Source organism: Phacochoerus africanus, chromosome 1 (genome assembly GCF_016906955.1).
Source record: "Phacochoerus africanus isolate WHEZ1 chromosome 1, ROS_Pafr_v1, whole genome shotgun sequence".
NCBI lineage: Eukaryota > Metazoa > Chordata > Mammalia > Artiodactyla > Suidae > Phacochoerus > Phacochoerus africanus.
The window spans coordinates 116,898,614-116,924,514 of NC_062544.1; the positions used below are offsets into that span (position 1 = coordinate 116,898,614).

A 25,901-nucleotide genomic window follows, 5' to 3' on the forward strand; every position below is an offset into this window, starting at 1 on the left:
GAAGACTGGGATGGTGAAGTTGAATTAGTTCAGGTTGTGAAATAGGAGGAAAGGGAGTTTGGACATGAGGGAAAGGACAGAGAGGAGGAAACAAAGAGAGAATCCTTCATCTGTAACATCATTTGGAAACCTTTAACTTGAGGAAATATTTTTTCTATCTCATATATGGACCCAATTTGTATCAGGAAGAAACAAAATCACAATTGACCTTGTTATAATAGCAAACTGAGGGGAATTTCATGACATATCACATTTTACTCTAAGTGTTCAACAATAAAAGCAACCATTGCCTGAAGCATATTTCTGCACATGACATGCAGCTACACATGGATTAAAAGAAAAATTAAAGGGGATTGCTGTGTTATTTTAAAAAACCAATGCTGTGTAAACTTGTGTGACTGAGCAAAATTAAATGCAGTTGACAGATATGGCATCAGATGAATAGAATGAAGTTGTCAAGGCAAAGTCTGGCCACTGTAATGTGAACCTGAGGCCATTTAAAGACCAGCCTCTCTGCAGGCTATGTAATAGGCATGTCATCATGTTCCATGTCCTGTAGGGTGTGTGGGGGCCACCATGGGGTGACGCTTGCCCAGCCTAAGTCCTCTCAGTGGGTACACTGCCCCACAAGTCAGGTTTCCAAGGATGGAGACTCTTTAAGAAGGCAGACTGATCTGCTCTGATACCCTCTTGCCCACCCACAATGGGATGCTTAGGCTTCCCCAGATTCAGTCAACTTCCTGGGTTTGTCCACTGAGTGCACATAAAGGACATGCCATGTGCTCGGCATCCTGCTGGGCTTTAGACACTGGGCAAGAAGAACAAAGATGCAGAAAACATGGTTCCTGGCTGTGTGGTCTGCCTGGTTCCCTGACCCTCAGCGTGCCTCTCCTCCATCATTCAGGTTACTTGATAAAGACCTGTGGCCTCAGCTGCAGCCCAAGTGCAGCAATGAAGAGAAAACCTTTTGGAGACAGATTGGCCAGGTCTACGTCAAGCTCATAGCCAGTGCCTGACATGCAAGGGATCTCCCTCTCCCTCCCACCAAAAAAAAAAAAAAAAAGCATCAGGGGTATGGTGGAAAGAAGGAGGGCATTAGAGCAGCTGAAGTCAACCCGGGTAGACCCTGGGCCAGGCAGCTAGGAGGTATGTGAATTTGGGCACTGTGCTGGGCCTTGGTCTTCTCATTTGCTGAGTGGGATGAAGGAACCTCATAGGGTTGTTGACTCAGTTACCTGGTATTTGTTAAGGACCTACCACAGAGCAGGCTTCCAGAACTGTAGCTGGAAGTCTTCTCCCAGAAGCACGAGGGCGTGGTTGCTGTGAGGGAGGAGCCCACCAGGGAAGAGATTTGTTGATGGTAAGAGTATCCCGAGGGTGATCTACCAACTTCACATCCAGACTTGATTCATATTAATCGTGAGTGCCATCAAAGTTGATCACCATGAGGAGCCCACTCAAGCTTTCCACTCCAGTTTACCAGTAAACCTGAAGCCCGCTCTGCTGACCATAAGCCCCTGCTGCTTCCTAAAGGGGCCCGGCAGAACAGCATCTTACTCTCCCGCTCTGTTTCTAGCCTGGGGCTTCCTTCCATGGCCACAGCTCTCATGTTTTTATCTAGTCTTTCCCCTTGCTCTTTGGCTCTTTGGAGGTGGTTATTGAGCTCCTTCCATGTATCAGAAACGTAGTAGATATGGGATACAGCAGACAACCGGATTTGCCCTGTATTAGGAATATCACAGTCCTGAGTGGGGACAGAATCTGATTAGGCGGTAACATACCTGGAGTGCTGAGTGCAAGGTGCATCTGAGCCTGGGTGACAGCCTGGGCTTGCAGAGAAGCGTTGCAGGCTCTCAGAGGTGGTTGTTCTGGGAAGGCTTCCTGGGGCAGGAAGGGGTGCTGTCCAAACTAAAACCCCAAAAGTAGGTGGGAGAGAGCATCATGACGGGGAGCAGCAAATGGATGGAGAGTATATTCCCGGTGAAAGGGAAGCATGCACAGAGTCCTAAAAATGATGAAGAGTGCGAAAACGGAGGGTGGAAAAGGGGAAAGTCAGGGAGGTGAAACTAGAGAGAAAAGTAGGACTTCTTAGCAAATTACACACTTTTCATCAAAATCCAGATTTTTTCCCCAAAAAGTAATCGAAGCTAAAAACAATTAGGTACGGTAGGTAAATTTTGTTTGAATAAGTTCTTATGTTTTGGATTGGGAAGGCAAAAACCAAATTATGACCATTTGGGTCTGAGAATCATTGGTCTTGCTTTGGCATGTGCTTGCTCATTAAAGGTTGGTGTTTCATACAATAAGACACATGCTAATGGATTTTTTCTTTTGCTTTGTTGTTTCAGCACTTCCGGGAGCATCTGGACAAACTTTTTGCCAAGGGGATCGGAATGCTGGATATAGCTCTGAATGAGGCCTTCAATATTCTTAGTGATGTAAGCCTTTTGAGTTGCCTTTCCCATCTCCAGGAGAATAGATGGGATGTTTTTTTTTTTTTTTTTAAGTTGTGGACCAGTATAATTATTAGCCCTGGTGGTTCTGAGCAGTGTCCAGAGACCCAGAACGAGAGGCCCAGTATCAGACTGACCATTTGAGTCATCTGGGGTACCAGATCCAACTGCCGAGGCCATAACAGCCTCCTGCTGGGCAGAGTTGATGGTGCAGTCTGGTCAGGGGACTCACCTGCCACACTCATTGATGCTGGGGCCGTCAGTCAATGCACCATCTAATGCAGATTTCTTTTCACCTGAGAAACTCTCCATTTCTTTATGGAGTAGACTCATTTCTTATTGTGTGTCACATTGAATCCCTGCCTATGATGATGTTCAGAGGGAGAAGGGCTTCTCTGTGTGGTGTGTTTAGGGAGTGCTCCAAGCTGTACCCATCCCGCCCTTCCTTCAGCCCCTTGAGTATGCTGCTACAACGTGCAGTGGCATACTCAAGGCTCCAATAAGTACTGCAAAAAGGGATCCTGCTTCACCTGCTCTTTTCTCCCACTTCTCTGAACAAAGAATCCTTTTTTTCAGGTAGCACCTGTCAACATCCTGTGAAAATAGGTTGGGGCATCTTGGGCTGGGGACTCTGCCCCTTGATTGCAATTGTGTTAAGCTAGAATAGCATGCAGTTTTTGTGTTCTTTTTACTCTGGGAGGGAAAAGTAATGACTGTCTCTATCAATGCAGGTTCTGCATCATTTCTTTAACTAGTCTATGTTATGTGTTCTTCCGTGTCAGACACTGGGAATACACCAGTGAACAGTACAGACAAAGCGGTTGCCTTAATGGAGCTTAACCTGAAGCTCTGCGGGCTGCCTGCCATCCATTTACCTAACACTGCAGAGGTTGTATTGGTGGTCAGTTATATCTGACTCCATAACTTGAGGTTTTTTTTACTCAGCTACAGCAGCCTCTCAAGCTAAGGGTAGGCCCTAATTTTAGATCCTTTTTTACCAGCAATATCTACTGGCACATGGAAGACCATTCAGGTTTCAGTCCTGAGCTAGTGTCACGCATGACTGCAGAGGAGACCAAAATAAGGAGGGAGGGTGTCATGTCAGCTTCCTTCATACAAACCCTAGGCCCTTCCCACTTCCCTCGCTCCAAGGAGCTCTTGGCTACAGATAATTAACATTTATGTGAGACAGTGTTTGGGACAGCACATTCCTATTAAAGGCTTATTAATAATTTATAAACATATCTTGGAGTTCCCGTCATGGCACAGCAGAAACGAATCCCACTAGGAACCGTGAGGTTTCGGGTTCAATCCCTGGCCTCTCTCAGTGGGTTAAGGATCTGGCGTTGCCGTGAGCTGTGGTGTGGGTCGCAGGCGCGGATTGGATCTGGTGTGGCTGTGGCTCAGGCGTAGGCCAGCAGCTATAGCTCCAATTAGACCCTTAGCCTGGGAACCTCCATATGCCACAGGTGTGGCCCTAAAAAGATAAAAGACAAAAAAAACAATAATAATTATTTATAAATATATCTTGCCAGAGCTAAGGACCATGCTACAACTTTAAATCCCAATATGCTCCCTGGATAGGCACTTTCTCAGGGCTTCAAGGTGCCAAGGTCTGCATCTCAGCAGGCTCTTTCTAGGGAGTGAACTGAAAGAACTTGCCACATCTGGAAAACTGGCTCTCTTTGTTTCAAAAGCCTAGTGTCCCGCGCAGAGGGAGGCTACTCGGAACTGGTGAGTCCCTTGCTTAGAAATGTACCCTGTGGATTTCTGTTTTCCTGCTCTTTGGTAGAAGTGGTGAAGGAGTAAGAGTTAGGAGATGCTTGTCATGTTTAAGTCTGTGGTCTTTGGTATCAGATAGGATGGGCTAAGAAGCCTGACTTGGTCGGAGCTGGCTGTTATGACCTTAAGAAAACTCAGCTCAGTTTCACCTTTGTTTTCCTCATCTATAAAATGGGGATAGGAATAGACTCAACACTGGCCACTAAATTTATGAAGCCAAGTACAAAATGAAAATGCAGGCCCTTTGCTCAAGTGTTAGTAAGAATTTTATGAGAGTGAGAATAGAGTGTTCAACTAAATGTGGGGCCCTGTACAGCTGCACACATCAAGGCTATGAAGCTGGGCCTGTTGGATGGGAGGTGAGAAATTAGCATGAGGGAGTGTCTCCCAGCTCCCTTTCCGCTGTACTGGGTTGAATGGGAAGTACCATCTCCATGATCACAGACTTGAGCACAGCCTCAACTTTTGCAAGGCTGCCTACGGTTTCTAGAAGCAGCTCCCACTCTTGATGCTTTGGTCCCATTCCCTGCCCAAGTCCTCAGGAATATCTTCTTGCTTTTATCTTGCCCTCTCTTCTTTTCCTTGCCCTGGTGCCTTTTCTCGCCCCCATCCCTCCCACTTACCAATTCTGTTTTAAGACACTCCTAAGCCAGTGATCCCCCTGGTGCCCAGTGGAATGCTGGACTGCCATGAGGCTCTGACATAGGTGTTGTGGTCAAGGTGGGGGATGCCATGCTCCACTTGGAGACTCACAGTGCACTTATACTGCTAAAGGCCTTGAAGTCCTGCAGTGAACAGACCTTTTAAAATGTGTCTATACCAGCATTCAAACTTGGTGACCCAGGAACTCTTTACTTCATTTCATAACCTCAGGATAGAATCTTGTGGAATTCATAGCTCACTGAACACACCTTCAGGCATAATATCTTTTTATCCTTTTGAGGTTGTGTTGCACTCCCAGCACCCTTAAGAGTCAGAGAAATCATCAGCACATGGTGGATTTTTTTCCCTTGAATCCTGCTGAGACAAGTTTTTTGTTTGTTTGTTTTTTGCTTTTTAGGGCTGCATCTGCGGCATATGGAGGTTCCCAGGCTAGGGGTTGAATTGGAGCTACAACTGCCAGCCTATACCACAGCCACAGCAATGCTTGATCTGAGCTGCATCTGCTACCTAAACCACAGCTCACAGTAATGCTGGATCCTTAATCCACTGAGCAAGGCCAGGAATTGAACCCGCAACCTCGTGGTTCCTAGTCAGATTCGTTTCCGCTGCGCCACGATGAAAACTCTGAGAGAAGTATTTTTGAACCAGGGAAACCTTCCACAGGCCTTCATGCTTTACTTTTACCTGTAAAAACCCTCTGGAGTCTGGCCAATCAGAAAGTCTGAGGGATCGAGTATTGAGTCTGTAAAGAAAGAAAGGGAAGGAAGAAAAATGTTACAAAATGTCCCTGCTTGAGATTCATTGACAGTTGGCACCATATCTTTTGAGAGCACACTTACCCCAGAGAGAGAGAAACATTTCCATCCCATCTTTTGCCACTGGGCTTTTAAATAGCCAGACACTTTGAAAAACACAGAGATGGTTAATCTCCCATGAAAATGAAGCTTTAGCTATTTTCCACTTCATCAATATGACCTTTAGTGATATAATTCTCTTCCTGTGTATTGCGCCTGCCTTTGCAAGCTAGTATGAAGTAAAAAGCTATTTCTCAAACACACATCCCCCGCCCCGCTCTCTCTTTCTCTCTCTCAAACACACACACACACACACACACACACACGATTGAAATGAGAATTGTAGCTAGAGCTTAGAATGGTTCAGAGGTTTCTATAACTAAATGAAGTTAATTCTGTTTTGCAATTACCTGCATTTCAGTTTCAGTATTTGCTCAGATGACTGGCTTCCAGTTATTGTACAAATGGCTTTGAAAGGAGCATTCAGATAAACTTCTAAGACCCTTCCAGCTATTGATCTCTGCTGCATTTGTTAGATTCCCTGAGAACACAGAGCCAGTTTGCTACAGTAGTTAGCATCTACCTTGTCATGTGACAACTGCAATTATCTTTTTTGGCAATAAATACGATCTTTGCAGTGATTACCTTTTAAAAATTTTTCTTAGCCAATTAAATAAAATTTGGTGACATTTCAAAGACTGTTAATCACAACCAAATGCTCTAAATGTCAGGATGCATTGAAATTTTCACTGCTAACTGATGAATCACTGAGCTAATTGTAGTTCATCATCAGGCCCTTGTCATTGTTATTATTATGGAAAACACTTTCATCACTCTTGCTATTCAATAAAAAAAAAGTTCTAGACAAATATGAAAAGAAGAGATATTACTCATCAAAGCATTTGAATTTAATTGCATTCTTCAAAATTCTCCAACTGCAGATTGCTGCAGAGAAAACCAGGGACTCAGCCAAGGAGGAAAGTGATGTTTTTAAATAAATGGCTTGGGGCAGCCCCTTCTTCCTGTCTGCAGTATTCAGATATCTTTATCTCTCTCTCATTCTTGCCTTTTGTTTGGAAGAGTTTTCCCAGGATGTTTTCGAATGAGTTACATGAACAACTGTCCCAAAGTGTTGTGATGTTTTTCCCTTCTGCAGCCTCTGTGACCAAATGCATAGATAACCTGTATTCAGTAGCATGTTCCTGGGCTTATCCAATGACATAAAGGCTATTGAAAGGCAGGCTGTCCAGAATATCTCCAGAACAACCTGTTGATAAGACAAGGCTGCCAGTCTTTTTTCTTATTGCACTATAATGATAGAATTTTAGTAGCATCTCTGAATGAAAAGGACAAAGTCATTTATTGAGACTATGAAAGTCTGGCCGAAAGTGGGTCTTGAAAGAGAAGGAGTAGACTTGGTTAAGACCAGATACAAACCCCAAATTATAGTTTACGATTGAGCAAGGAGAAGACTATGAGGTCAGGGGTTTAGTGTCTTATGGTATAAATTGTCCTTTCATACTTTCTGTTGAAGAGTTAAGGGTCTTTCAGGAAGTTCCTGAGATAAGCAATTAAGATATTTGCAGTTTTTATCTTTCTGAGCAAGAGTTTTCTAGAATAGTAAGTTATGTCGATAAAGACAATAGAATAAGAATTACTTGGAAAGCTTGGTGGTACAATGGCTCTAAGTTCTTGGGTATTTTTACCAGCTGATACTGCATCATGGGCCCAGTCTGCTCATTAATTTAAGGGCACCTGTCCAGTTTGAGTTTTTAGGAGTTGCTGCCAGGGCTAGGACTAAAGTGACACACATGCCAAGAGCACAGAATTTAAGGAACACTCACTCTTAGGGTAGTGGCCTTGGCGACTGCCATGTGACCCTGCAATATTGAAAAGGGTGGAGAAATGAAGAGTAGGATCAGGACATGAACATTTGTGGAGCCCTATTTTTAATTGCCATCTGATCAAGGAACTTCATCTCTTTATTGGGAGGCTGTGTCCATTAGACCCATTCAAACCAGACTCATGTAGACTTTGAAGGAGACGTCACCTGTCACATATGCTAGTATCCATAAGTGTGTTCTCAAAGGTACCAGCTCCTTTGGGATTGTATTCTGAAGCACTATCCATGCTTGAAGGTGAGAGAGGTTAACTGTCCTAGAATCTCACTTCCCACCTTGTGTGTGTTTTTTGGAAATCTCCTCTGTGATTCTTATTTAGCTCCAGTTTTTCAGATCAAAATCCACAAGTGTGGAAAGGCTTCTCCTAATGCTTCTGTTTTGATGATGCATTATGAGCTCTCCTGTGAGAGTCTTCCTAAGACAGGAATTCATGCTTCTGAGGTCTCATAGATATATAGAGCCCTGTGGTGTGTTTTTCAATTTGAACTTTTTTCTTTCCACAGTTCAACCATACAGGACAAGGAAGCATCTGCAGCCAGGCCATTATGCTCATTACCGATGGGGCAGTAGACACCTATGATACTATCTTTGCAAAATACAATTGGCCGGATCGAAAGGTAAGTCAATGTTGATGGTGTCCACACAATGCCATCTGTGAAGAATCTGTATTATATTGTAACCGCCACACTGTCCATGGATCAGTACTACATGGAGACTTAATCTCATAATGACCTATGGTTTCTCAGCCTTGTGTGTTTTGGTTGACCAAAACTGAATACTGAGGCTTTCCTTGTTCTCAAAATGAAACTTTTGGATGAGAGAAGAAACCCATGAAGACATGTTCAGTGTGTTCAAAGAAAGGATTCCCTGTGAAGTGTACTTTGTCTATAGCGGACAGTGCTTCTCTTTTGTCTTCCATGGATCCAGAGCTGCTTGGTGGGCCCAGCATCTATAGAAGGGTGAAGCCATCCATAGGGGCCTCTGGCCAGCTCCTTTATGTTTCCATGTTCCTGTAATTCCTCCCTGGGCCTGTATTACCATCCATAATTTCCTTCTATCCCCCGGTGTTGTTCCTCAGCCTTGTCAATGCCTGTGTTCCTTGTTTGAACTTTTTCTTTGGTTTCAAAGGAAGCGTTTTTTTATCGCATGAACTCATATGTTAGGTTATCCGTGATGGATGTTAACATTTTGTTGTTTTTGGAGTGCCTTAATCTAAAGGTTCCTCAACCTGTTAGTCAGTTTAAATTCTCTATGGAGATCTTTTAAATTATGGACCCCATTGCATACTTAGAGAATCAAAACCTCTGAGGATGTGGCCCAGGATTCTGTGTTTTTAATAAGTTCCTTATGTGGACACCAATCAGTGGATTGGCAGTTGGCAATCACCAACTCAACTAAATGGTGGAATTTTAGCAAGAAGGTGACGTTTGCCAGAGGGGTGCTATCCCGGGGGCATCACAAAGGTGCTTTCCTATCCTGCTTGCCAGTGGCATTACCCTGACTATCTCTGTAGGCACATGAGACTGTCCAGACAAAGTCCATTCTGCTTCTTCAACTTTGTATATTTAATTTCTGGGAACTGAACTAACCACACCCAGGGTAAAAAAGAGAAGACACTTGACAGCTGTGCACTCAGCTGTATACGGAAAGCATGTATCCTTGAGGCAGTGAGATGTCATTCTACATTCTTGTAGTTGTTCTTGGTCCCCACATGTCTCTGATAACATAGGCATCTCCAAAAAAAAGAAGTTCCCTTAGTGGCTCAGTGGTTAACGAATCCGACTAGGAACCATGAGGTTGCGGGTTTGATCCCTGGCCTTGATCAGTGGGTTAAGGATCTGGAGTTGCCTTGAGCTGTGGTGCAGGTCGCAGACACGGATCCTGAGTTGCTGTGGCTGTGGTGTAGTCCCGCGGCTACAGATCCAATTAGACCCCTAGCCTGGGCACCTCCATATGCCGCAGGTGTGGCCTTAAAAGGACAAAAGACAAAACAAAACAAAACAAAAAAGCATAGGCATCTCACCTCACCTAACACAAGTCCAATGCTTAAAGAAATACGTATTTTTGTGCAATGTGGTCCTTAAATGGACACCACCTCCTTCCCTGTTGCTCAACCCTAGAGTCAGCCATCACTTCTGAAACTGGAGGGAAAACTGGCTTTGCTGTGCTTGCTGAGAGAAGGTGGACTGCAGCTTAGCCCTAGCCTGAGGGATACCCAGGAATATATTTGGGTGAATACAGTTCCCACAATAAGCACTGACTTTAGGATCCAACCCTTGAATAAAATGGAAGTTCACTGTTGGGCAAGGTGATTTTAGATGCAGTATTGCAGGAGATGATTTCTAGGGACGGGTAGCGGCCAGAGTTAATTCCTGATAAATATACATAATATGGAGGGAAGAGCACACTGGTTACAGTGGCACCCCCACAGCATACAGCATGGTGCTAGGCACGTGGTTGCTACCAAATGCTCAACACTGAGGAGTGGCTGGGTGACTGAGGGGCCTGGGGCAGGGGAGCCATAGCACTAATCAACATGGTTAGCGCCATGGATATTTTGTGTTCAAATAAGATGTTCACAGACACCATGACATCTCACAGCATGTTGAAGGCTATTTTGCATTATTTAGGACCATCTTAAATAAAAGAATGAGGTCAAGGCACCTTTTAATAAGCAACTCCTTTAATTCCAAATCTGCTATTATATGAGACTCATGTGCTAGGTCACATGAATCTCTCCTCTTGGTGATACTTGATGGGTAGAAGTAGCCCAGAAATATTGATATTTAAACATCCTGTCCTGGAGTTCCTGTCATGGTTCAGTGGTTAGTGAATCTGACTAGGAACCATGAGGTTGCGGGTTCGATCCCTGGCCTCGCTCAGTGGGTTAAGGATCTGGCATTGCCATGAGCTGTGGTGTAGGTTACAGACACGGCTCAGATCTGGTGTTGCTGTGGCTATGGTATAGGCCAGCGGCTACAGCTGATTAGACCCCTAGCCTGGGAACCTCCATATGCCATGGGTGCAGCCCTAGGAAAGACAAAAAACAAAACAAAAAAAAACAAAAAACAAAACAAAAACCAAATAAACAGTCTGTCCTTACTTGTAGGGAGAGGCAGAGGCTGAGGCTGCAAAGTTAGGATTCTTTAGACAAGACACTCATTTCAACCTATCTTTCCAAAGGAACAATCCTGACTTCAGACCAGGTGCTTTCTTGGATTAATTGGAACCAGAGGCCTGAAAATTTCAACATCACATGAAGCAGTTTCATCTACTTATAAAGTATTATCAAGCAGAAGTAGACTTTTTATAGCAAGAGGGCCTTTATCTGTGATTAGAAATTAATAACAGGATTCTTCCCTTCCTGCTCCATTCTAGAGAGTTCTGTGACATTCGTATGCATATACAGTCTCTTCTTGCTAACTCCTCTGTGAACGTGCAGGTAGTAAATCTGCCTAAAACTCTAACATGATTTAGCACCGTGTTAAAGTGAGATGCTGCGTCATGTCTAAGCTGTCATCTCTCTCCATTATTTTGAACATTAGGTATTTAGTAGAGGGTTGTGTCATGCTGTCCTTGGCACTATTCAAGATTATAGGAAACAGGAAATGGTTTAGAAGAGAGAAAAATGATCAATAGGAAATGGTTCAGAAGAGAGAAAAATGATCTTAAGGCTGGAACCTGATACCTATAAGACAGTGGTTCTCAAACTTGAAGGAGGTCGTGAATCGCCTGGACGGCTTGTTTCAACACAAATTGCTCACCTCACCTCCAGAGTTTCTGATTCAGCAGGCTTGGTTTTGCCTGAGAATGTGCATTTCTAGCCAGTTCCCAGGTGATGAGGATTCTACCAGTGGGAGAACTGCCCTTGAGAACTTACTGCCCTAGAAATAGCCCAAGGAATAAGTTTTGGTTACTCCCTGGGCTCTGCCGCTTTTGCTTCCCTCTGCTTTCCTTTACAAGCCCCTGTTCCCTCGGTCAAATCCAGTGCACAGGTATGTGTTTCCTGGCTCATACTTTGTTTAAAAAATTATCAAGTACTGGTCATCATTGAAAAATCTGGAGATAGTATATAAAATCTTAAAATTATAGTTTTCCTCGTAAAGGGGTACACATGGCACTTTGGAGTCAACATTCTCATATGGCAAAACATAGCTGGAGCTGAGGAGTTGCTGCTCCCTTAGATGCAGTTGTCCTTCTTCTTCAGCCAAATGCCATCTTGTCTTTGTCTGAGCCCTAAATTTCAAACTCCCTCAGAACTATCATAAGGGAAATGTATTGAAAACTCTTGAAAAGGGGACCGGACACTCCCTGAGGGCAGGATACTCTCCTTGCTGATTTGATAAAATAAGCATCTATTTGGCGAAGCCTATGTGGCATCAAACTAGGGGCAGCCTGTCTCCAATCAGCAGCCAGCAGAAAGCTGGGCCCTCAGTCTTAGAGCCATAGGAAGTGAATCTGGTCAATAGACCGAATGAGCTTGGGGGCACATTCTTCCCCAGTTGAGCCTCTAGATGAAAACACAAGCCAGTCAACACCTGGATTGCAGCCTTGTGAGGGAGTGAACAGAAGATTCAGCTAAGCCATGCTCACACTTCTGACCCACAGAAATTGAGAGATAATGTGTTCTAGGCCACTCTATTTTTGGTCACTTGTTATGCAGCAGTAGAAACTATTAGAAGAAGCAGCAAGGTAAAGGAAAAAAGGAGAGAGAATGATTCATCTCAGCAATGCTGTGAAACATCCCACTTAGTGGCATAAAATAATAATGTAGTATTTCTTGCTATTCTGTGGGTTAACTGGATAGTATTCTGCCCCACGTGGTATGAAGGGAGTCACTGAGGAAACTGTGTTCATGTGCCACCTTGGTTCACCTCCCCATGGCCTCTCTCCTTGCCATGTCTAATTCCCAGGGCAACTCTGTGAGCCCTGTCTCTTCAGTGCCATAGCCTGGGCTTCCTTATGGTATGGTAGCTGGGTTCCAAGAAAAGCAGAAGGAAGTGAGGAGCAGGGCAGGGGAGTAGTTGTGTGTGTCTGGTTTTAAAGCTCTTTATCACCCAACCAGGGCTTTGTTCAAGGCAACTGCTTAATAAAACATTGTAGATGAGTTGGAAGAGGTAAGGCACTATTGGTGTTTAACACTATGTCTGTGGAGTCTATGAAAGCAACATTGTCATTGCCTGTGCAATGTATCTCTTGCCAGCATTTTACTTCTGAGAGCAGAAATGAAGAGCTATTTATTCATTTATTGGATGCCATTTACTTTTGCCTCATATCCATTGGTTAGTGGCTTAATGGCAGCTTTGCACATTGGAATAAAATATGAACTCCCCAATATGAAAGGGACTCATTCCAGGATCTGCTCAAGAAATAAAGCTGTCTTCCTTTCTACATTTAAATTAGGAAAATGGCCATACCTGCCATCTATGTAGTTGCTCTTCTAAGTGAACTAAAAAAAAAAAAAAAAAAAGGTCATGGAATTGTTAATCATTACTTCCCTTGAAGCATAAGTAAGAGTAAGTAGATGAGAAAATGGCAAGTTAGAAATTTAAGGAAGAAGTTGGCACATGATGGCCCACTGCCTGCTTTGGGCTGTCCTTGAGCTAGGAATGATTTTTACATTTTTAAATAGGAAAAAAGCTTGAGAATAATACTTCATGACATGTGAAAATTATGTGACATTAAAATTTTATTGTCTGTAAACAAAGTATTATTGTAACACTGTTATACCCACTTGATAACTTGTTGTCTGTTGCTGAATAATTGAAAACCTGTGACAGACCATCTGGCTTGCAGAGCCTGAAATACTCATTATCTGGTCCTTTAAGAATATGTTTGCTGACCCTTGGTCTAAAGGACACTTTGAAGACTTTTACATCAATTGCTGAATAGTCGAGAGAGTCACTGGGATGCCCTTAGAAATGTATACATTGACTGAATTCAACAGAGATGGTGGTGGCATTTTCTCCCTGCCTTTCCATTGCTCTTTTCCACTCGGATAAAGTAGATGAGCTATAAGATGGGAGACTTGATGGCAAATAATGCTTTTCTTCATGCTGTAGGTATCTCTTCCCAAAACGTGATATGACCGTTTCTTTTCTGTCATGAGAGGTTTCTGTCCTTTCCCGCTCCTGCCTTCTCCTTTGTGCCACCCAGGGTTGGAACACAGAGGATGGTGATCTGGTGGTTCAGAAGGAGAGCAAGCAGCAGGTACTCAGCCTGGAGCTGCAGCCAGTGCCCAGAATGTCATATTTTCATAAATTTCAGACTTAACAGCTCCTGGGACCCGGTTTTGTTGGTGACATGGCACATGGCACTGTCCCAGCTTCAGGTTGCTGGAGTAACAGAGGGAACACCCTGAAGAGAATCAGATTCCCTTTTTTGCCAAGACCCCAAAATGCAGATATTTCTTAAATCCAATTAAGTGGAATCCCTGGAATCCCTGTCACTGGGATGACACTGTGGGGGCAGACTCAACCCACTCATCGGTTCCTACCTCTTAGTTTGCTCTGTATTATTCTTCTGCGAGAGAGATTTCACTGCAGCTGTCACATAACAGACCACGTCTTAACTCACTTCTGCTGTAGGTAAACCATGCAGGTCTGCCTGGGTGTACTGTGCGGTTAGTGACCTTTCTGTACCTGTTAAATGTCACTGTGTCATCTGTGCTTCATCTGGGTTTGCGATGAGAAACAGGGAGAATTAGAATCCTCCGTTTACTCTTCCTCCCCAAATTTCCATCATAAAAGAATGTTTTAAACTGATTTCCTGTACTTGAACATATAAGACAAAACTAATGAGCACTAATTCTTATTGAATGCTTCTTCAGTCTGTCCTGGATGCTTCTGGAGTATTTAATTCTCACAGAAACCTGTAAGGCAAGTACCATTAATAGCCCCTTTTCACTATTGAGGGAAACTGAGGCAGCCCGAGGCTACGTAGTTGACTTAGAGTCCATAATCAGGGTTTGGTGGAACCAAAATGACAACCCAGGAGTTGAATGCTGGGGCTCTGTGCTTGAGAGCAAAGGCAAAACAAAATGGCCTTAAGTCAGAGAAAGAGGTGTTCTTACCGAGTCCACTGTCATAAGGACAATGAGTTTTTTCCTTGGCCTTCCAACTTGCAAGTTTGGGAGAATCTGCAAAGTGTCAGAGATTTGGGAATTTCAGAACCCACAGGGGCTGTAGGCAGAGAGTAAGAGGAGGGCAAATTGTACAGCCTCAGGATGAGGCTGCCTCCATGTACCTAAGTGATTTTCCTCTTCTGAAAACACGAGGAGGAGTTCCTGCTGTGGCTCAGTGGGTTAAGAATCTGACTAGTGTCCATGAGGATGTGGGTTTGATATCTGGCCTTGCTCAGTGGGTTAAGGTTCCAATGTTGCCTCAAGCTGTGGTATAGGTCACGTATGCAACTCAGATCTGGCATTGCTGTGGCTGTGGTGTAGGCTGGCAGCTACAGTTCTGATTCAGCCCCCACCTGGGAACTTCCATATGCCATAGGTGCTTAAAAAGCATTAAAAAAAATGAGAAAACCTCAAAGATGAACGCTCTTTCAATTAGGAAGGTCATGTGTTTTATTATCCCTTACATCCAGAACAGAAGTGAGCATGGTAGCTGTGACACCCTTTGAGAGACAACCAGGACTCAGGGACCTTAGAGGATGCCCACTGGGACTGCAGGGGAGGTGGGTGGACATAAGCATCCTTGGTTTGAGGGTAAAGGGAAGCCCTTGATCGTAGAATGGTTTGGAGGCCTGGCTTTGTAGCATTTTTTGCAAACACTGTTGGAAATCCATGTCCTCTAAGCTGAGGTCACATAGATCTCTAAGAAGGGGGCTTCTTGGGAGTTTTGCCCCAGGCCTCCCTCTCTTGGCATAATTTGGGAGTTAAAGCCACAAGCCTCCTGTGTCCTAGTGGCTTCAGAGGGGCTGAAAGGCTTAGCCCTACCTCAGCTGCTCTGGGGTAGTTTTGGAAAACTCAAAAATCTTTCTCTCTTCATCTTTCTGAGGGCAGGTGCCCCTCTGAGGAGCAGAATTCCTGAGTTGAATGAGGGCTTATCCTTTTAAGAACATAACTCTTAAGATAATCTTAAGTGATTTGGAAGGAACTTTTTTGTTCTTTTGTTTTCTAAACTGATTTCCCTTTCTTTGACTTTCAAATGATTTTATTTCTTTTCTTTTTCTTTTTTTTTGTCTTTTTCAGGCCACACCTGCGGCACATGGAAGTTCCCATGGTTGGGGTTGAATTGAAGCTGTAGCTGCCGGCCTACGCCACAGCCACAGCAAGATGGGATCCAAGCCGCATGTACAACCTACACCATAGCTCACAGCAACACCCAATCCTTAACCCATTGAACGAGGCCAGGGATCGAACCTACATCATCATGGTTACATCATCATGGTTACTAGTCGGTTTCGTTACTGTTGAGCCACAATGGGAACTCTGACTTTCAAGTGATTTTTATACAGCATTTTTTTTTTTTCCTGCCTTCCTTTGAGCCACTTGAGAAGGGATTTTTCTAAGACCACAGGGACGGAGTTAAGCTCCATTGCTCATAGAGGACCGGGTATATGCATTCTCTTCCCCTCCACCTGCGCTCTGGCTCTGTTTGTCATTCCATAGAACCAGGTTAAGGAGGGGGCTTGAGGGTGGCAGGGGCTGTTGGCAGGGGAAAAAAACAGGGGAGTAGTTATTCGGGAGGGCAGTGATTAAACATATTTGTATTGAAGGACTGCTATGCCCCAGGCAACTATGTCGGAGTTCAGGAGAGTTGTGGGCCCTGGGACCAGTGGTTTCATCCCCCTGAGCCTGAGTTCCCTCACTTGTGACATGAAAGTGACAATAAGAGTGTCTCCTGTGGAGCAGAGCTCAGAATTAAATGAGAAAAGCAAGTAAATTGTTTGATTCTGTACCCAGTATGGAGCAGAGAATGCCTCCCTAAACAGTAGCTACTGAAGAGCCATTTCCAGGAGGATGTGGGGGTTACTTGGGAACATATACGGTCCCCTCACCTGCCTTCTGAAGACAGCGGTGCCTGGGCAGAGGCCAAGGCCCCCATGCCGAGCCCACAAAGAGAAAGAGAATAGGCAGCAGCAGGGCAGGTGTCCCCACAGCTGTTCTGAGCCCCTGTCGTGACGTGCTTTTGCAGTGGCTGGCAGCAGCCACGCATCACTAGGCTTCGTTCCTAACTTGTCTTGTCATGTTCTTCTTGCCGGAGTCACAGGATGTTGAATACCAGCAGAAGTAATTAAAAATAAACTGAGACAGTGAACCATTGTGACTCTCCCTTCAGCAGCGAGGAAGGCCTACGTGAGTTCTCACCACGGTGACTGGAATCGTCTTTTCTTGTCATACCATTGACTGACCACGAGAAATGAATGTTCCTTCTGTATTCCTAAGACAGCTGTAGGATTGATCACCCTTGAGAAAATACAGCAATGACACGAACTAACCCAAAACTTTCCGACCAAATGTGACTTCAGTTAGGGAGGGAGAGGAGAGGAGGGAGGGAGAAGACAGAGATGTGTAACCACTGACCGACGGAGCCCTGAAGTAAAACAGCAGGAACAAACAGGAGCATCTTGAACTTCCCTAGGAAGTTAAAAAAGCCTACTACCTAGACTGCTCTCCATTGAAACCATTTATGTTGAGGAGAGCCAGCACCCAATCCAAATGCCCAGTCCAAGTCCACTCCTCATAGACTGACTCCCCATACAGTAGCCAGGGAGAGCTTCTGACCATCTCATAGCCTTCCCTGCTCAAGAGCCTGGCTTGGCTCCCACTACCCTTGCATCCCACTGCTGACTCCTACTGTGCCCATCAAAGGCTGGAGGACCTGGCTCCTACCTGTCCTGCCAGTATCCTGCCATGTACGACATGCCCCCAGCCCACTAGGCTCTTGGAATTTCCACTGTGGCACAGTGGGTTAAGAATCTGGCTTGGATTGGGTTTTATCCCAGCTGGGAGCAGTGGGTTAAAGGATGTGGTCTGGGATTCAATCCCTGGTCTGGGAACTTCCACATGTCATGGGTGTGGCTATAAAAATAAAAAAAAAAAATAAGTTAAAAAGATAAAACTTAGAAGCTGGGAGAAGAGGACTCAAGAGGCTAGGACTCAGACCTCTGAGGATACATTGGCTGGGAAATGCTCGGATCTCTGAGCCTAAAGAAGGGTCCCATGGAGCTGGGATACAGACTTTTGAGGAGGGGTCTCAGAGGGGGATGCAATGAAACCAATTCTGTGGGTGTAGGGAAAACTGCAGGTTGGATTCATTCATTCACTGCTGCTGCAGTGAACTGCTCCTGCTGCGTTGAAGAGGTCTCATTAGAGTGATAGCACTGGGGCCAGTAAGCCAGAGGAAGCACAGGGAGGGAGTAAGTCCCTCGTCCTTCTTTCATCCTTGTGGCCTGCCCCCACTAACCCTTTTGGCAAAGCCTCACTATAAACAGCTGGCAAAGCCATAGCCCCAGCCTCACAGAGCCCAGTGGACTTGGTGCCCAGACACATTAGCTCGTTAACTGGTACACCCAGTTATAACTGGGAGCTTGCTGAATGTGTTCAACATTATTTGCAGGCTTTTGACATGTCAGGTTCTTAATTTCTGCATTTTTGTTTCTCTTGGACTCTTGACTTGAGCTCTTGGGGAGTAGGCAGGGGTAGGGAAGCAGTGCTGCCGAATGAAAGGAGGGTGGTATCTGAATGCTGACAAATCTCTTTTCCCCATCTGTAAAATGGAGCTGATATTACTCACCTTGCAGTGTTGTTCAGAATTCAAGATGATGTTCTATCAAGTACAGTGCTGGGCACAGAGTGGGAGGACTTTATGATGCTATATTGTCATTGTCACCATGATTGACAACCACTTACATTGTTAAAAATCCCTAAAATGTAGGTGTACTGGATGAATTCAAGACAATGTAGCAATATGTAGCAATTTTTTTTTTTAGATATGGAAAATAGAAAGTACTCTTTTATCCCTGAATATGGATTAATCCTGAGTGGTGTCTTAGTTGACTTGTAAGAAGATTAAAGTATTCAGCTGCATTTTAAAAAACATTTCCAAGCCTTTCCTTTTACCTGTTTTATGAATAAATATATATAGTACCCTGTTAACCCAAACTTCTGGTGCATTAGAAAAATATACTGAGATATATATATTTGACTATTATCATTAATTAATGATGCATAATAACTAATGTTTCTCAGTTCAAATGAGCAGCTCATTTTGGTGAAACGTAAAAAGGAGATTTGAAAATCTCCTTTTCTAATATATCTTTGTCCCTTTCTAGATGGCAGTCAATGTGCAGACTGCCCATGGGTGTCCAAGAATTACCCAGCTGGGTGACTTTGGGCAAGTGATTAACTCTCTTTATGCTTAGTTTCCTCATTGAGGAAATTGGGGGTGCAAGAATCACGCCCCCCTCGCAGTGTTGTTGTGTGGGGGCAGAGGCACTTGGAAGGCAGCAAGTGTGGGGCAAATGATGGAAAAGAGATTGTGGTCTGCGGGACCGTGGACCAGCCTCAGCAGGTGCGTGAGAGTAACCTCCTCCAGCCCTTGCTGCTGTGGAGGCAAAAGAGGATATGGACTTGGTATGGCCCCTCTAATGGATATATGTTCATTCTAGCCTCTGCTCCACTCTCTCCCCTTGAACAGCCCATCATTCTCAGGCCTTTAGACATCTGCAATTCCTGGGCCTTTTGCCTGGGGTGCTCTGCCCCCATATTTCTACATTAGCTTACTCCTCACTCTGTCATGTCCTTGCCCAGACATACCTTTTCAATGAGATACTCCCTGACTTAAAGTTATCCCCGTCCTGACCTCCAGCAGTCTTAGTCACTGCTTTTTCATCTTGTAACATATTAAACATCACAAGGAAGTACCATGATCGATGTTCCATTTATTAGAAGCTGAACATTATGAGGGCAAGGTGCTGTTTCTGTTCTGTCCAGCACCCCAGGTGACCAGAGAAGTGTCCACCTCACAGTGTGCACTCAGGGCCCCTTCTGGAAGAAAGAAGTGAATGCTGCCCAGCACTTTGCAAACATTATCTCAATTAATTTTCTTCCCCCCCCCACAGTTTTTAGGGCTGCACCCGAGGCATATGGAAGTCCCCAGGCTGGGGTTGAATCAGAGTTCAGCTGCTGGTGTATGCCACAGCCACAGCAACATGGGATCCAAGCCATATCTGCGACCTACACCACAGCTCACAGCAATGCCTGATCCTTAATCCACTATGTGAGGCCAGGGATCAAACTCACCTCCTCATGGATCCTAGTTGGGTTCGTTTTCACTAAGCCACAACAGGAACTCCTCAATGAATTTTCATTATATACCTTCATGGTATAGATATTTATAGTATGTCCCTTTGATAGGTGAGGAAACTGATATGAGAACAGGTTAAGTAACTTGACTCCAAAGCCCTACTTTTAAGCTGCCTCCAAGCACCTTGTCCTGGACTGAGGGCCTGGGATGAACTGAGCATTGAAGGCTGCCTAGGCTTCCCCGATGAGCTTCTTGGGAAGACAGAGACTGCCCAGAACTTGGTGAAAAGCTTCCAGGTAATAGAATTTGCAGCACCTTGAATGTTTGAGCAATACTTGATGCAGTACAGATTGATGACAGGTGTCACTATGGCTGCGATGTTTATCTTCTCCAGTAGGACCCAAGATCAGCTCCTTTTGGTTCTCCTCCAAGGCTTAGTGCTTACCCACCATAGTGCTGGATGCATAGCAGGTGCTCAGTAAACTTTGTGGAAGGGATGAAAGAACAAGTAGATTTAGGTCAAGGCAAGGTCTCTGTATCCCCACAATGGCATTGTGTGTTAAATGCCATATGCACAGAGGGATGACTTGCCTTTGAACTTGATCCCAAGTTCAGGATCCAAGAGGAAGGATCCTTAATTCCACATCTGACCCAAACCCCTTGCACTTCCTTGTCCTTCTTGCTGGTTTCATGTTGCTAGGTCTTCATCCCAGAGGGGTTGTTCACATTTTTAGCTAACTTTGTTGGTAGAGAAAACACCTTTATGCCTCAGAAATGAAGCTCCTTCCAGTATATTTTGGGAAATCCAATATTCTCCATAAGCTGACCCTTGTGTTACCCCTTCAAACATCTGGGGATAAAACCTGAGGCTCTCACTGCCAAATAATTTTGGCCATCAACCTATTGTTCACCTGACGACCCTGACCTTAATCATTTCCATAAAAAGTATGACCAGAGGAGATTTACAGGGCTTGGAGAATATGTTCCATCCCTGCAGCCCAGCACTTTAGACTCTTCTCTCAGCTCAGGGCTCCCCAAATGCACTTTTGCACTTCTTCCCAAGGTCTTCACATGGAAGTTGCCTTTGGTTCATTGTTCACTGTCCCATATGTGATAATAAATCTGGACCTATCCTCTTCATTCCTTAGAGATTCCTATCTGGAAAACAAAACAGCCGATGGTGGTGACTGATGAGGGAGACTTGTGTGAGCTGCATGTTAACTGTCCAGCAGGAAGCTTGTGCCTGACATGTCTTATTAGAAAGCAAAGAGGTCCAAGTGGAAAGTGCACTGGAATGTCAGCTGATAGGGAGAAGTACATGGCCCTGTCACGTCTTGGGGTCACATCAGGCCCTGGAACAGATTTCCAAGGTGCCCTCTGACTTGGAGAGGGTACAACTGGCAAGGGGCAGGAGTCTTTGGATTAGAAGCTTACATTTTTTGGCACTCTCAATCCATGTTCTATGAGTCTGATCTACAGAACTCATGGGAATGTTAGGGCTTTTAAGTCTTGGGATCATTTTAATCTTGCCTTCACATGATTTGTTCCTGTGCCTCAATGGGATAGAAACAAGAAATGATGGTTTTAGAATTTCAAAGAAGATGGTTCTGGTTCATACTCCAAACAGAAGGATGTCTGTGTGAGTCAAAGAAATACTTGCTGAAAAGGCTTTTTTCTTTCCCCCTACAGAAGAATCATCTCAACCCTCGTAAAAATACTGATCCTTTCCTTCCCCTGGACTTGGCCTGTTACACACTCTTCTCATTTTAAAAAAAAGAAAAAAGAAAAGAAAGAAAGAAAGAAAAAGACTAAAAACGGGGAACTGATGCTTCAAGAAAATATCCAGCAAGAGGAGTCTTAAGCCAGGGATGGACAATTGGCCCCCTGACTTCAGGAGAAAGAAGTGGAGCTCTCTGAGCTTCTAATTCATAAAACAGCCCAGAGCTGTTATAGCTTATTGTTACTCCTTCCCATGTTTATTGAAAGAACTATGAGAAAAGGCAGGGGACAGCCCCTTGTGGTCCATGGATGGAGATGAGACAATGTTCTGTGGATGAGACAGCATCCCAGAAAAGACCTAGATGGGACCTGAGATGAGAGAATGCAAGTGTTTGAAAGGAGTTCTCCAGACATTTCTGGGAGGATTCCTATCTGCCCTGTGGCCAGTGTCTTCGTTGACTTGATTTAAAAACTTGCAGCTATGACCAGCCAACGTCTATTCTCCCGTTGCCTTTATACCTGCAAGTTCATAATGGGGAGCTCTGTGGGTCTTGGGGTCTGTGAGCGCAAGAGGGGAGTGGCTTGTTTTTAGGGACAGGGCAGGGCTTCCTGTTGTCTCTGGGGTCAGGGCAGGGGTGGCAAGACAAGGTGTCCAGCCCTCAAATCACCTGGCTATTTGCATTCTCTGTGCAATCACTTGGCCTTCGAGGCACCAGGACTTTGATCAACCTGTGGCAAAAGGTTTGTGTGAAACCCTTTCTGATTTCCTTTCTAAAAAAACACAAATGGGATCTGGAATTGATCCCAGATAATACATCTGCCTCTTAGTTTCACTTCAGAGAGGCAGGATGACAAGAAAGGCGATGAAGACAACTAAATGCATTTATGATTTATGCCCCCTGTGATAAATCAATGGATGATTTCTCCCCAAAATGTGGTCACTGCCTGGCTAACTCATACCAGCTGACACATCTGTGAGATGCATAAGGTAATGGCGGCTGAGCCCCCTCCTTGCCATGTGCACACCAGGCCTTGAACGCTGCACCCCAAGGATAGGGATGTGGACGTGTGAGAAAGGGGGTCGTCTACACACAGTTAAGAAGATGCTGCTTCACTGTCACTTTTTTTTCTACTTGGGTCTGTGTTTCCCTTTCTTGCGGTCCTAATGGTGCAGCTCTGTTCAGCCTGTCCTTGGTTCATCTCCAGCATTCCTTTCTGTGCTTGCCTTCCTGTGTAGTGAGTTAGATTTTTCCATTCCCTAAAGGTGATTTGATCAGGCCAGTTCTCACTAGAGTCCTTCAAAGCAAGTGGGGAGAGTGGAAAATCGCATTAACTCTTTCACTGACTCCAGTTGCCTGTGCCGAATCCCAGATGGCACAAAGGTTCCATGTCGAGGGCCACCTCTGGGCCTTTGGAGGGGACTCTCTAGAGTGCTCGCTTGGGAAGGGTTTTCAAGCACCCACCTGGCTGGAAAAGGGGCAGGGCCATGGCCAATGGGCAGTGTCTGCTGTGTATAGGAAGACCAGTGGGGGCTCTCATTCTCCATATTCGCCATCCCTTTCCTCTGTGGTCTCTTTGTATCCCAAAGGCCCCACCCTACCTTTCTGAACTTGGAAAGTCATACCTACATGGTCCAAAATAGACTGTCATTAGAAATTTTCAAAATTCTATTGAACCATTTTTGGCTGCTTGGCAGTCACATAGCAGCTGGATGGCTTACTTCCCCACCATTTAAAAAATTTTTTTTTTTATTTTTAAAGCATCATCTGAAGCTAATTTATCCAGGAGTAATTTGGGCTTTAGGAGGGGAAAAGTCTCATTCATTTTATGTTACCTGCAAGTGAAATGAGAGGTCGTGCCTCTGATTTTCCTCTTATTGAAAAATGCCTGTGTCACTCCATGTTTGCCTTTCTTGAGAAACTCTCAGGAATGCCATTTAAAGAGTTGTGCAGTGTTATTTTCCTCACCTTGATTTCCTGGGGAAAAAGTGCCAAAGCCATTTCCTGGGCCTTGTCTGGATGATGAGTTCCCTTTAGATGGGAAAAGGCAGAAGAAGAGGGTCCAGAGACTGGTGCTTTCTCCCCAAGGCCAGCAGATTGCTGCTATTCCTTGTTGGAGTGAAAGCCTAGCGTGGAGGGGTGGCTGGAGATGGAGGTGCTTGCTGAGGCCTGGAACATATGAGGCTTCAGTTGGAGTCTCTCATGTTGAGACCAGATCTCCCTGCTCCATGCAGACTATGTATAAAAAGGGAGACAAAATGAACCAGCTAGTACAGGTTGTTCATTTGATGTCTCTGCTTATACTTCACATTACCATTGTCCCAGCCAGAAATAATATATCTGCAGCTGTGTTTCTGTAGGACAATGGGGACATCTAATAATATATTGGGCTAATCTAAGCTGCCTTTTCTCCAACAATGCCCCAAGGGGAAGATCTATACTCTACCTTTATGTTATCCGGTGGTACGAATCAGAAACCATTGCTGTAGAAATGACTTGTACTGTTTGGTCTCCTTCTAATAGGAAATCATAAATTAAAACAGAGCTTGATAGAGTCTGCCTAATGCCAAAATGAAATCCTCACATGTTTTTTTGGATATTACATAATTAGTCGACTTCTCAAAGGAATTCTAATTATGCCTATGGAATAAGCTCAAGATAATGAAATGCATTCATCTCTCTGGCAAGCCGTCTGTCGCTTAGGACTGAGCTCTGAGTCAGTCCTCTGGGGTTCTCCTAGCTTGACCAACAAGGCTTTATTTACAGCCGCAGAACTTGGAAATGAAATACAAATTTATTTTATGATGAACCTCTTTTTTTATTCTTGCTAAGAAAATCAATTTTCCTTAGCTTCATGTACTGTGTAAATAACCATGTGTAGAGTAGTGATACTAATCCCAAAACACAAAGATCTCCCCCCCGCCCTGCCCCCCCCCCCCCGTTCCCACCAATGCATTACTAAGACTCATAATCCCATGACAACTGCCAAAGATGGGAAGAGAATAATGACAAAGCCAAAGGGAGTAAGTTCTTTGACTCTGAATCTCATTATCTGTAACATTAATACTTAGTAAAAATTGGAGACCCTGGTGGGTAGGTAGATGGAGGGGTGTGTGAATGAGTGGATGGATGGCTGAACGAGAGGGCAGATGTGTAATTGAACAGATGGATGCATTTCGAATGAAGGAGGAATATAGATGGAAGAGAACAAACTCAGAAAATATATCTTTGGCTATATTATGGTGGAAACTTTTTCCTAATAATTCCTCATTTATAAACAGAAAACAAGATTCTTTTAATCCCTCAGTAGATGGCTTTTTTTAAAAGGTAACAGCAAAGATATTAGGAAAGTTGACTTGAACGAAAATAGAAGAAATGTGTCCGAGTCAAACCAAGTAAGAATCTTACATTCTGATAGCATAGCATATATGACAGAAGTGTATTCTTTATCAGTATTGGTAACCAAAGTTAGAACAAAGCTCTGCTTAAATTTCTCTGAAAAGTAGACTTTTCTGTATCACATTAGTGAATGGAACCTAAGCCAAGAAAGAGCTATTCAGAGTGACACTTTTGAATAGCTCAGTTTCTACCTCAGTTTCTGCATTTAATAACAGAGATGCGCTCTCTGAAGAGGATGCCCTGACGCAGCCAGAGGGACGTGCAGGGATGCTGCTGGTTTTCCTTCTCCACTTTACGCAATCACAAGTCTCTCCTGATGGCCAAAGGCATCAAAGACGTTTTGGCTTTTTGTGTGAAGTCACCTCCTTTCCAAAATTGTCCCTTGAAATATTTATAGGAAATAAAGACCTCTAAAGCTATAAAACCAGGTTTCCTAAGTCTTGTTTTATGGCGTATGATTCAATGTGACCAGGTGATTACTTGGTAGTGTGAGAGGAATCTGGATTTGCATTATCCCCAGAATGTTTGGAAATATGTTCCATCAGATCCCTTCCATCTAGCCCAGCACCTGCGGCAGTGGAGTCCCTACAAGAACCTGTCCATGTGAGTGGCAGATGAATTCTATAGAACATCTGTGGGCATTTCTCTGGCTCTACAGTTGGATTTTCCTGCCCATCAGAGGAGCCATCCATGAACTTTCTTGAGCAAAGGGTTAGTTAATTCATGTTTGTAGCAGAAGCAGAGCCCTGTGGCTTAATTTCCCAAAGACCAGGTCCCCTTGTGTTAGTCACTTATAGACATTCTGGCTGGCATAACATAAGTGCTGCATGAATATTGTTCTCAAAACCCCTGCATTGTATCCACTGGATTCATAAGGTGTTCACATGAAAAGAACCCTTCTTTGAACTCTTTCTTTCAAACACAGAATCCA

At 44.3% G+C, this 25,901-nt stretch overlaps 1 protein-coding gene across 3 annotated transcripts in view; it reads left to right on the forward strand.

Moving 5' to 3' along the window:
• CACNA2D3 (calcium voltage-gated channel auxiliary subunit alpha2delta 3) overlaps positions 1-25,901 on the forward strand; it is a 795,368-nt gene that overhangs the window by 393,660 nt on the left and 375,807 nt on the right. For all 3 annotated transcript variants that reach the window (XM_047777080.1, XM_047777060.1, XM_047777070.1), the window contains exons 10-11: positions 2,349-2,438; positions 8,097-8,210. In XM_047777080.1, coding sequence (XP_047633036.1) covers positions 2,349-2,438; positions 8,097-8,210 — 204 coding nt within the window. The remainder of the gene's footprint in view (positions 1-2,348; positions 2,439-8,096; positions 8,211-25,901) is intronic.